The sequence below is a fragment of the Dipodomys ordii genome, unplaced genomic scaffold, assembly GCF_000151885.1.
Source record: "Dipodomys ordii isolate 6190 unplaced genomic scaffold, Dord_2.0 Scaffold31, whole genome shotgun sequence".
Classification (NCBI taxonomy): Eukaryota; Metazoa; Chordata; class Mammalia; order Rodentia; family Heteromyidae; genus Dipodomys; species Dipodomys ordii.
The window spans coordinates 10,935,220-10,948,462 of record NW_012267247.1 but is presented as its reverse complement, the minus strand read 5'-3'; the positions used below and the strand labels follow the sequence as shown (position 1 = coordinate 10,948,462).

Here is a 13,243-nt window from a genome sequence, read left to right as displayed (position 1 = left end):
AGTTAAATACTTCCATATATGGTGGTACTTTCTTTGGTTGTCCAGATGTCTCAGCAAAGTATATTTTGGTAGTGTAGGAACATAGAAATTGAATTCACTTACTCATAAGATGTTTAAGTGCTTCTTGTGTTCCATGTACCAAGCTAGATGCCAGAGTTATAAATAAGAGGTATAGTCCCAATTAGTTTTACCCTCAGTTGGTTCCTTTTTTGTTGTTGTTGTTATGTTGCTTGAACTCTTGGTCTGGGCACTGTCCCTCAGCTCTTCAGCTCAAGGCTAGTGCTCTACCACTTGAGCAACAGCACCACTTCTGGTTTTATCTGGTGGTTAATTGGAGATAAAAGTCTCCCGGACTTTCCTGCCTGGTCTGGCTTTTAACCATGATCCTCAGATCTCAGCCTCCTTAGTAGCTAGGATTACAGCTGTAAGCCACCTGCGTCCAGCAGTTGGTTCCTTTTTTAAGACTCTGACCTGTTAAACATAACAGTTCAATTAATCTTCAGAATGCTCAACCTTCTGGATTTTCCTTATTGTGTTGTTTACTGTATTCTTTGTCCCCTTCATTTTTTTTTTGTTTCTGTTTTTGTTTTTTGGTCGGTCATGGGGCTTGAACTCTGGGCTTGAGCGCTGTCCCTCAGCTCTTCAGCTCAATGCAAGCACTCTACCACTTGAGCCACAGCGCCACTTCCTGTTTTCTAGTGGTTTATTGGAGATAAGAGTCTCATGGACTTTCCTTGCCCTGGCTGGCTTTGAACCGTGATCCTTAGATCTTAGCCTCCTGCGCAGCTAGGTGCCCAGCTTCCCCTTCATTTTTTATAAACTGGAAGTTACCCATTTTTTGTTAAAACAGATCATAGGTTCTGTTGGATATAGTGTTTTTAAGAAAATTCTCTATAATATTGGAGTTATAAATTAAAGTGTTACCTGAAAAGACATACAAAAACAAGAACAAAAATGTAGTTACTTTAGAGAGTGGGTCTTTTACTTTATATCTTTTGCCTCTACTTTATGAAATGTAGACTGGTAAAATACTGTATATTTCACTGCTTCATCCACTCCATTCTTTATTAAGTGTCCCCTTCTGGAATCTATAAACTACCTTTCACAAACAAAGCTCTGCTTGGACTATCTTGTATGTTGCAGTTTCTTCTTTTACAGGCCTCCCAACATTGCTTTTTCCCCTGCCGTGGCTTTCGTGTAGTGACCGACTTTTTCTTCTTACTATTGTCTCTTCACAGAGGTAGCCACCAAAAGAATATTTCTTTACTTTCTCACTTCTTTTTTTTTGGGGGGGGGTGGTCTGCTCATGGGGCCTGAACTCTGGGCCTGAGCACTGTCCCTCAGCTCTTCAGCTCAAGGCTAGCACTCTACCACTTGAGCCACAGCGCCACTTCCAGCTTTTTTCTTTTTGCTTATGTGGTGCTGAGGAATCAAACCCAGGGCCTAAGGCATGCAAGGCAAGCGCTCTACCACTGAGCCTCCTTCCCAGCCCCTCTCACTTATTTTCTAAAGCTTTTTTTTGGTCATGAGGCTTGAACTCAGGGTCTGGGTGCTGTTCCTGAGCAAGATCTTGTGTTCAAGACTAGCACTGTCCCACTTTGAACCACAGTGCCACTTCTCCTTTTTATTACTCATGTTTGAATACCTGTTTATGGTCTGTTTCTCTTTTATGGCTAGAATACTACATCTCTGAGAACAGGGATTGTTTATTGTACTTGGTAGTATATTCCGTGATTCTAAAATTATACATACCACACATGGTAGGCACTGAGTATGTATTGCTTGAATTAATTGATCCTGAAGAATTTCAGGAAGATTAACTGAATAGTTTTTTAAAGTTCAATGTTTTGTTTTTGTTTGTTTGATTTTTGCTAGTCCTGGGGCTTGAACTCGGGGCCTGGGCACTGGCCCTGAGCGTCTTCTGCTCAAGGCTAGCACTCTACCACTTGAGCCACAGCACCACTTCCGGCTTTGTTTTTTGCTTATGGGTGCTGAGGAATCAAACCCAGGGCCTAAGGCATGCAAGGCAAGCGCTCTACCACTGAGCCTCCTTCCCAGCCCCTCTCACTTATTTTCTAAAGCTTTTTTTTGGTCATGAGGCTTGAACTCAGGGTCTGGGTGCTGTTCCTGAGCAAGATCTTGTGTTCAAGACTAGCACTGTCCCACTTTGAACCACAGTGCCACTTCTCCTTTTTATTACTCATGTTTGAATACCTGTTTATGGTCTGTTTCTCTTTTATGGCTAGAATACTACATCTCTGAGAACAGGGATTGTTTATTGTACTTGGTAGTATATTCCGTGATTCTAAAATTATACATACCACACATGGTAGGCACTGAGTATGTATTGCTTGAATTAATTGATCCTGAAGAATTTCAGGAAGATTAACTGAATAGTTTTTTAAAGTTCAATGTTTTGTTTTTGTTTGTTTGATTTTTGCTAGTCCTGGGGCTTGAACTCGGGGCCTGGGCACTGGCCCTGAGCGTCTTTTGCTCAAGGCTAGCACTCTACCACTTGAGCCACAGCACTACGTCTGGCTTTTTCTGTTTATATGATACTGAAGAGTCAAACCCAAGGCTTCCTGAATGCTAGGCAAGCACTCTACCATTAAGCCACATTCCCAGACCCTAAAAGTCCAATTTTTTAAGACTTGGTTGGACTGGTACTCTTGTTGGGTAAGCCACTTTATATATATATATATAAAGTAGCTTGATCTTTCATATTTTATAGGAATCAGACACAAACACATATGACTTCATTTTTTTTCTTTTGAAATCCACTTTCCTCTTGCTCTTAAGAATTTTCTTAGCCAGGTGCTAGTAGCTACTCAGGAGGCTGAGATCTGAGGATCACCATTCAAAGCCAGCCTGGGCAGGAAAATCTGTGAGACTCTTTTTTTGGGGGGGTAAAGGGGGGTCCGGTCATGGGGCCTGAACTCTGGGCCTGGGTGCTGTCCCTCAGATCTTCAGCTCAAGGCTAGCGCTCTACCACTTGAGCCACAGCGCCACTTCTGGCTTTTTTCTTTTTGCTTATGTGGTGCTGAGGAATTGAACCTAGGGCCTCTGGCATGTAAGGCAAGCGCTCTACCACTGAGCCATCTTCCCAGCCCATCTGTGAGACTCTTATCTCCAATAAACCACTAGAAAACCGGAAGTGGCACTGTGGCTTAAGCAATAGAGTGCTTGCCTTGAGCTGAAGAGCGCAGGGACAGTGCCCAGGCCCAGAGTTCAAGCCCCAAGACTGGCAAAAGAAAAAAAAAAATTCTTCCTTCTCACATCCAAAATGGTGGGTATTGGTATTTTTAAGCTTATATGGTTCTTAGATGATGGCTTTGTGTATACTGTCTTCCCCAGCCTCAAATGAAGAAATAGGAATAGGGATGTTGTGAATTGTTAGGGGTGGTATAGCAGATTGATAGCAAGATAGCAAGTACCGGGCTTTAATTCACAATGCTGTTTTCACAATTATTGCAGTTCTACTGCTTTCCTCTGCCTTCCTTGCTAAGGACAACTGGACAGAATGTTTGTTGTTTGCCAGCCTATAGCTTTAGCTTGGGTTTTAAAACCCTAGTAATAGATAGATAGGGTATATACCTCAGATGTTCCTAAGAATATAACTTTGATTTCAGGAAAGACAAGGTGAAATAAGTGCCTACATCAAAATCAATTAGGAAAAATCCTAATAAAGAGAATATGAAAGATGTGGGCTTGTGTCACTATATTGGAATCCCTCCCAGGGCCTGGATGGACTGGTAGAGACGAAGTACTCTAGTTGAAAGAACCATTGCATTCTCTGTTAAGGAACTTGCCTCCTTATTGTAGGCATCAGGGATTTCTAAGCTGATTATTGACCAAATACATTCTTCTGGCAGCAGAATGAGAATTAATTATAGAGGAGAAGAAACTGATATTAGGGAAACCATCAGGCAGTAGCATTAACAGTAATGAGAAGAGATTTGGAGTTAGTAGTAACAAGGAATTAGAAGGTTGGAATTAAGGACACTAACAAGGCTGAAATCAAAAAATTGTAAGCTAGCCAGGTGCTGGTGGCTCACACCTGTAATCCCAGCTACTCAGGAGGCTGAGATCTGAGGATCACAGTTCAAAGCCAGCATGGGCAGGAAAGTCCGAGAGACTCTTTATCTCTAGTAAACCACTAGAAAACTAGAAGTGGTGCTGTGGCTCAAGCAGTAGAACGCTCGCCTTGAGCTGAAGAGCGCAGGGACAGTGCCAGGCCTAGAGTTCAAGCCCTATGACCAGAAAAAAAAGAAAAAAGAAAAAATTGCATTTCATGGCAGAATGTGGTGATAGATTTCATGTATACATAAGTAAATGAGGAAAATAGGTTTGAGGAGAGTTTGTTTTTCTTTTTGAAAAAGTAGATAGGAGACAAATGTACTTAGATGAGGCAGAGTTCAGTCTTGAAAATGTTACCTTTGAAGTGATACTAGATCATAATTATTAATATGATGAGAAGAGATTTCCAAAGTATTTGCATATTAGAGGAAGTTAAAACTACAAGAAAGGATGAGATACCTCAAAGAGAATGTGTAGAAGAAAAGAAGACTGGTAATGTTATCTTGAAAAGCTCTGTGTTAGAGGTGTGGGGTGGACAGATGAGAATTCAAAGTTAGCTGGACTGATAGAAGAGGAGAGATGCGAGCAAATAGAAGGCTGCTGGCAGTGTGACTACAGATGCAGATAAGCTTGAAGAGAGCCATGTAGCAGTTGAAGAGCCAGCTGAGATTTTAGGCAGAGCATTTAATATTATGGCCCTTATTAGCTCTGTTTGGCAGAGCAAGCCAATATTCAAACCCTGTCTACAGTAAAAGTTACTGAAAGGAAAGGATTTCGGTTATATTTTTTTCATGAATGTTATGCATAGTATTATCTCAGTGAATTAATCAGAACCATGCCTTAAGAAATAATCTACTAACATTAAGTTGGTTTAAGGAAAAGCTAGGAAATGAGCCTATTCTGTCTGTGTATCTATCTATTTATCTATTTTTGTGTGCCAGTCCCAGGGCTTAACCTCAGGGTGTTGTGTTTTGGCTTGTTTTTTTCCACTCAAAGTTGATCCTCTTAGCCGGGCCTTGATGGTTCACGCCTGTAATCCTAGTTACTCTGGAGGCTGAGGTCTGAGGATCATGGTTCAAAGCCAGCCCAGCAGGAAAGTCTGTAAGACTCTTTCCAATAAACCACCAGAAAACTGGAAGTGGCGCTGTGGCTCAAGTGGTAGAGTGCTTGCCTTGAGCTGAAGAGCTCAGGGACAGCACTCAGGCCCAGAGTTCAAGCCCCATGACCTACAAAAAAAAAAAAAAACTGGTACTCTTAATCACTTCAGCCACACCTCCACTTTCAGCTTTTTTTCTGGTTTATTAGAGATAAGAGTCTCCTGGACTTTCCTGCCTCGCCTGACTTCACACTACGGTCCTCAGATCTCATTCTTCTGTGTAGCTAGGATTATAGGCATGAGCTACCAGCACCCAGTGTATTCAAATCTTTTGTAATATATAAGTTGTGTATATTGTGGGATTAAAGGCTAGCTCAATTGTCTGGCAGTTCTTTAGTGTCTTGAGAAAATGTGTCCTTGTACATCCCATGGCTGGGATAGAACGTGGCTATTTAAAACTCTTCTCTTGTGCAGATAATTTATATAGACCAGACATCCAGCTTATAACAGCATAAAATACTAGCAAGCACTTTTGTATAGGAGCTTCTCTGGATAGTTTGAAAAGATAATGAGTGAATTGACTTCTCCTGATATGTTGGTAGATTCTTACCCAAAACTGACATTCTCTTTAGGGTTTAGTTTTGTTTTTAATGTTTGCTGCACATCCAGCATTGGATAATAGGATAGTTTCTTTCATCAGGTTAGAGTGGAAGAAAATCTGTAACTCTGAAATCATTGTTTAAAAGCATTTTCAACCTTGATGTTTGCAAATTAAATATCTGTCGTTGAAGAGATGCAACCAGTTTTTATTAGTGGTTCCTTAATGTTTTTGATGTGATCACTCTAGAAAAAGAAATGGCTAACGGTAACAGCTTTTCAATAAGAGCATTTTTTAATGTAAAATTATGCATGAAATCATTATTCAATTTTGGCTTTGTTTACTAGGCTCCATGTTCTCACAAGCTATGAAGAAGTGGGTACAAGGAAATACTGATGAGGTAAATTCTACTTTTAGTGTGAGAGTTATAAGTATTCCCCTTATCTAAGTCCAGCTTCACATTTTCTCATTTTGAGTTCCCATATTTAAGCAGCCTGATACATCAGTGCTCTCTTACTCAGGTTGTAACAAAAAAGGCTGGGCCCTTCTTAGCAACTAACATTTGCCTTGTGGTGACAGTGAAGGCCAGAGACCACGGAAGAATATCCCCACAGTCAAGTTTTTTTTTAATTTTAATTTTATTGTCAAGGTGATGTACAGAGGGGTTAGAGTTACATAAGTAAGGTAGTGATTACATTTCTTGTCTAACCTGTTACCCCCTCCCTCATTTTTCCCTTTCTCCCTCCTCCCCTGCATTCAAAATTCCATCAACCAGCAGGCATCTGTCATTAGTACAGAAACAGAAACAAAAATGTTTATTTTCTGTCTAACAGTTTTACTTTTAGAAGTAAAACGTTTGCTTTTTTAATAAGTTCATTGAAAGATGGTTGTAGAAAAAAGTTATATTTGACCATCTAACAAAGGAGTCATGTTTCTGTGTAGTAGCTGACTCTGTAGCACAGTAAATAACATGTTAATAAGTCATAGCTGAGGGCTGGGAATGTGGCTTATTGGTAGAGTGCTTGCCTAGTATGCATAAAGCCCTGGGTTCCATTCCTCAGTACCACATAAACAGAAAAGGCTGCAAGTGACATTGTGGCTCAAGTGGTAGAGTACTAGTCTTGAGCAAAAGAAGCTCAGGGACAGTGCCCAGGCCCTGAGTTCAAGACCCAGAACTGGCAAAAAAAAAAAAAAAATAGCCAGGGGGGTGCCTAAATCCTTTCATACATGGGAAGATACTTTTTACCCAAATGATGTGCATATACACTTGTATTTAGAGCAGTAATTACATGTATCTTGATGCTGCTAATGAATAACCATTATCAACAGTTTGGATTACTTCTTTTAGGCCCAAGAAGAGCTAGCTTGGAAGATTGCTAAAATGATAGTCAGTGATGTTATGCAGCAGGCACACTATGATCAACCATTAGAGAAGTCTACAAAGGTAAGGAACACTATATTTTGACCTAGCTTGTGTAAAACTGAAAAGACTTTTACCTTTCAGGTATTGAAACATAAAAAAGGAACACAAGGTACTCTACATTTGCCTTTGAAGGATTAACAGTTATAGCAAGTGCCCTCACTTTAAAGTGATGCAGTTCACTGCTTAGAAGCATTTTCTAAATCAGTGGAAGAACCCAAATCTATTTGCTGAATTGAGGAGTCAGAAAGCAAAGCTTAGCTGGGCTTAGGTGGCTTATGCCTACCTAATACTAGCTGTGGAGGAGACTGAGATCTGAGGATAGTAATTCAAAGATACCTTAGGCAGAAAAGTCTATGAGACACATAAGCACCAAAAAGTTGGAAGTAGAGATGTGGCTCAAGTGGCCAGAACATAGGCCTTGAGTTCAAGCTCCAGTTACCAGCGCGCGCGCACACACGCACACACACACACACACACTAAAGTAAAAGTAAAGAAAAAGAAAGTAAAGTTTGGAAATTCTAACATAACCAGAAGCTCCAGGACAAGTTATCAGAAAAAAGATTGTTACCTAGAAAGAAAGTTGGAAAGATATTTGGAGAGGTCCCCTCAAGTCCTTGGCCAAATACTAATCTGTATCTGTTGGGTCAAAATGTATATATCTGGGGCTGGGAAGGTGGCTCAGTGGTAGAGTGCTTGCCTTGCATGCATGAGGCCCTGGGTTCGATTCCTCAGAATCGAACTTCCAGCAGAAAAAGCTGGAAGTGGCACTGTGGCTCAAGTGGTAGAGCCTTGAGCTGAAGAGCTGAGGGACAGTGCCAAGGCCTAGAGTTCAGGCTCCACGAACAACCCTACCCCCCCAAAAAAATGTACATGTCCAAGGAAAGAACCCCCAGAATTTAGTGTGAATGATACCTGGAACCTAGGGTTAGGAGTAGTTCATATTCCCTCTAGCCAGAGTAATACAGAAAGCACTGGATAACTATGGCTTACTACTACTAGTGTAAAGCATCTAAAGCAAGTTTTGAGAACAAGATGTTTGAATGGTAGACCCTAGTGACAAAAAGACAAGTTTTAAAAGGATCAGTTATTACTCTGTAAGTAATAACTGTATACCAAAAACCAAAGTTCAACCTTCTTTTTAAAATAAAATTCACTGGGCACTCTCACCTATGATGTGTACATTATAAACCTTAAGAGCAAATACTAGTGGGGCTGGGAATATTGCCTATTGGTAGAGTGCTTGCCTAGCATGCGTGAAGCCCTGAGTTCAATTCCTCAGTACCACATAAACAGAAAAAGCCAGAAGTAGAGCTGTGGCTCAAGTGGTAGAGTGCTAGCCCTGAGCAAAAGAAGTTTAGAGACAGTGCCCTGAGTTCAAGCTCCAGGACCAGCAAAAAAAAAAGCAAACATTAAGTGATAAAGCTAGTAAGTAGACCACTAATGAGATATTAAAAACTAGTGCCTAAAATAATAGTGAATCTTGTTTGTTAAGGCATGTGATACAGAGATCAAAGGGATCTGGGTTTGAGGCTAACTCAGGCAAAAAGTTAGCCAAACCTCATCTGAGCTAACAAGCTGGGTATGATGGCATGCACCCGTAATACCCCACCTACCTGGAGGCATAGGTAAGAGGATAATAGTTTGACTCTGGCCCCTGACAAAACACAAGACCCTATCCAAAAAATAACTAAAACAAAGAAAAGAGTAGACCTAGAGGCATACCTCTAGTGGTAGAGCACTTGCCCAGTAAGTACAAAGCCCTGAGTTCAAAACCTAGTACTGCCAAATTTAAACAACAAAAACTGAATCCAAAAGATATAAAGGAAGAAAAAGAACCAGTGAGACAAGATGACAGATGTAAGCCCGATCATATTAATAATAACTACATTAAAGGCACTGGTGACTCATGCCTGTAATCCTATCTACTCAGGAGGCTGAGATCTGAGGATCACAGTTTGAAGTCAACCCAGGTAGAAAAGTTTGTGAGACTCTTATCTCCAATATCCTACTCAGAAAAAGCCAGAAGAGGCATTGTGGCTCAAGTGGTAGAGTGCTAGCCTTAAGCACATAAAGGCCTAGGCCCTGAGTTCAAGACCAGCAATGAGAGGGGGGGAGGGAGAGAGGGATGAAGGGAGGGAGGGAGGGGGAGAGAAAAGAGAAAGGAGAGAGAGAGGAGGGGAGAGAGAGACAGAGACAGAGAGAGGAGAAAGAAAGAGGCATCAGGTACTGGTAGCTCATACCTGTAATCTTACCTAGGAGGTCTAGAACTGAGGCTTGTGGTCCAAAGCCAACTTAGGCAGAAAAATTCAGGAGACTCTTATTATCTCCAGTTAACCATTAAAAAAGCAAGCTCAAGTGATAGAGTGCTAGGGGCTGGGAAGGTGGCTCAGCGGTAAAGTGTTTGCCTTGCATGCATGAGGCCCTGGGTTCGATTCCTCAGCACCACATAAGCAGAAAAAACCAGAAGTGGTGCCGTGGCTCAAGTGATAGAGGGCTAGCCTTGAGCTGAAGAGCTAAGGTACAGCGCTCAGGCCCTGAGTTCAGACCCCATGACCAGCAAAAAAAAAAAGATGGAGTGCTAGCCTTGAACATGAAAGTTCACCTAGGCTCTTGAGTACAAGCCCCATGGCTGACCAAAAGAAAAAAAAAAGAGAAACATTTTGAACAACTTAATGATAATAAGCATGAAAGCACATTCAAAAAAAAATAGAAAACTTGAATAATCCTGGTTGGTTGGTTGCTTGTTTTGTTTGAACTTTGAGCTTGGGCACTGTCCTTTTGCTCAAGTCTAGCACTCTACCACTTGAGTCACAGTTCCACTTGTGGCTTTTTTTGGGCGGGGAGAGGGGTTAATTGGAGATAAGAGTCTCACAGTTTCCTGCCTGGACTGGCTTTGAACTGCAATCCTCAGATCTCAGCCTCCTGAGTAGCAAGGATTCTAGGTGTGAGCCACTGGTGCCTGAAAAACACTGCATTTATTAAAGAAATTGAATCTCTAGTTAAAAACTATTCCTTAGAGCTTCATGCTCAGATATAATTTTAAGAAAAATAATAGCATTTCTACATAAAGTTCCAAAAATATTAGGAGAGCACAGTATTTCCTAACTCATCCTGTGCAGCCAACACTGAAAATCAAAGACATTATAAGTAGAGAAACTGTAGTTTCTCTTATGAACATACATGGAAAATCCTTGACAAAATGTGAGAAAACTGATCCAATAATACAAAGAAAGGATAATCTGGGTATTGGCAATTCATGCTTATAATCCTGACTACTTGGAAAACTAAAAATGGGAGAATCATAATTTGGGGCAAACCAAGGCAGAGAAGTTCACAAGGCCCCTTCTCAAACTATAACTTGGTACAGTGGTACATGCATATAATTCTAAGCTACAGCCAGCTTTGTGAAGGTCATAGTTTCATACTAGCTCAGGCAGAAAATTTGACAAGATTCCATCTCAATAGAGGGAAACTGGACACAGTGGCACATACCAATCATCTTAGCAATAACAGGAAACTAACAAAGCAACTTGTGGTCTAGGCACACACTGGGCAGGAAGCAAAACTATCTCAAAATTAAGCAATTGAAAACCGGGCCAGAGCTGTGGCTCAGTTTGGTAGAGCACCTGCCTTGCAAGTCCCTTGTTCAGGCTCCAATATCAGCAGGAGGAACAAAAAAAAAAAAGAAAAGAAAAGGATAACACTTAATGAAAACTAGTAGTTGACTCAAGTGATTAAGCGCAACCCATATGGCCCTGAATCCCAAGGAGCATTAGCCATGTGTGGTAATATATGGGTTTGTTAGTGCATTTTTTTTTTAATGCTCCGTCATGGGACTTGAACTCTGGGCCTGGGTGCTGTTCCTCAGCTCTTCAGCTCAAGGCTAGCGCTCTACCATTTGAGCCACAGCGCCACTTCTGGTTTTCTGGTAGTTTATTGAGTAAGAGTCTCACAGACTTTTCCTGCCCAGGCGGCTTTGAACCATGATCCTCATATCTCAGCCTCCTGAGTAGCTAGGATTACAGGTGTGAGCCACCAGTGCTGGGTTTTGTTAGTGCATTCTTAAAACCCAAGCACTGACATTGGACAGTCATAAGACATCAGGCTTAACTACATACCTTTTTTTTTTGCTAGTCCTGGGGTTTGAACTCAGCCTGATTGCACTGTCCCTGAGCCTCTTCGCGCTCAAGGCTAGCATGCTCTATCACTTGAGCCACAGCCCTACCTGTGGCTTTTTCTGAATAGTTTATTGGAGATAAGAGTCTCACAGACTTTTCTGCCTGTGCTGACTTTGAGCTTTGATCCTCAGATCTCATCCTACTGAATAGCTAGGATTATAAGTGTGAGTAACCAACACTGGGTAAAAAACATCTTTTTTTTTTTTTTCCTGTCAGTTGTAGGGCTTGAACTCTTGGCTTGGGCACTGTCCCTCAGCTCTTCAGCTCAAGGCATCTACCACTTGAGCCACAGAGCCACTTCTGGTTTCCTGGTGGTTTATTGGAGATAAAAGTCTCACGGACTTTCCTGCCCAGGCTGGCTTTGAACTGTGATCCTCAGATCTCAGCCTCCTAAGTAGCTAGGATTACAGGCCTGAGCCACCAGCACCTAGCTGAAAAACATCTTTCTAAGAGTTGTATCCAGAACATGTAAATAAGCCTTGAATTCTAAAGACTCTTTTTTTTTATAAAAAATTATTTTTTTTCTGAATTTCAAAAGGTTGTGATGAGGGACATGTTTCAGTTTATAGGCTGATGTTTTTGTTTTTTGTTAGTCATGGGGCTTGAACTCAGGGCTTGGGCCCTGTCCCTAAGCTTTTATGATGAAGGCTAGGTCTCTACCACTTTGAGCCACAGCACCACTTTCCAGTCTGATTTTTTTTTTGGGGGGGGGGGTGAATAGCGGTCGTGGAGCCTGAACTCTGGGCCTAGGCACTGTCCCTAAGCTCTTCATTCAGTTCAAGGCTAGCACTCTACCACTTGAGCCACAGCTCTACTTCCGACTTTTTTTTTCCGCTCATGAGGTGCTGAGGAATTGAACCCAGGGCCTCATGCATGCAAGGCAAGCACTCTACCACTAAGCCACCTTCCCAGCCCCTGATTTTTTTTTTAAGGGTCAAAAGATAGGAATAAATACTACACAAAGAAGATAAATGAATAGCCAATACTGATGTGCAAGAACCCCAACATCATTAGCCATTAAGGAAATGCAAATTAAAGTCACAAAGATATTTGACTTCATACTCAAAAGAATCACTTTTATTTTTGTTTGTTTGTTTGTTTTGTCAGTCCTGGAGCCTGAACTCTGGGCCTGTCTTTCAGCTCTTCAGTTCAAGGCTAGTGCTCTACCACTTGAGCCACAGCTCCATTTCCAGCTTTTTCTGCTTATGTGGTGCTGAGGAATGGAACCCAGGGCCTCATGCAAGGCAAGCACTTACCAGTGAACCACCTTCCCAGACAGAATCACTAAAATTTAAAAGACTGAATACAAAGTTGGGCACTAGTGGCTCACTCTTGTAATCCTTAGCTACTCAGGAGGCTAAGATCTGAGAATCTCAGTTCGACGCCAACCTGGGCAGAAAAATCTGTGAGACTCTTTATATCCATTAAACTATTCAGAAAAATAAAACAGAAATGGCTGTGGCTCAAGTGGTAGAGTGCTAGCCTTTAGAACAAAAAGGCTTAGGGACAGCACCCAGGCCCTGAGTTCAAGCCCCAAGACCAGCAAAAAAAGACTGAATACCATGTGTTGTCAAGGACATGAAACAATTTGATCACTGATGGGAATGGAAATAGTAATATCACTTTGAAAATACACTTTGGGAGCTTAAGGTAAGACTCATCGGTAAGCCACTTATCTAGCAAGGATTAGGCCCTGAGTTTAACCCTAGTACCTTTAAAAACAAAACAATTTAGCAGGACAAGGTGCTATGCCAGTAATCTTAGCTACCTAGGAGACAGAGATCAGAAGGATCCCCATTCTGTACCAACGTAGGGGAAAACATTCATGAGATCATTTCTCAACCAAAAAAAAAAACAATAAAAACCCATCT

At 41.5% G+C, this 13,243-nt stretch overlaps 1 protein-coding gene across 1 annotated transcript in view; it reads left to right on the top strand.

Annotated features, from left to right (window-relative positions):
* Akap10 (A kinase (PRKA) anchor protein 10) overlaps positions 1-13,243 on the top strand; it is a 67,655-nt gene that overhangs the window by 49,541 nt on the left and 4,871 nt on the right. Inside the window, exons 11-12 of the mRNA XM_013016346.1 lie at positions 6,119-6,171; positions 7,120-7,215. Coding sequence (XP_012871800.1) covers positions 6,119-6,171; positions 7,120-7,215 — 149 coding nt within the window. The remainder of the gene's footprint in view (positions 1-6,118; positions 6,172-7,119; positions 7,216-13,243) is intronic.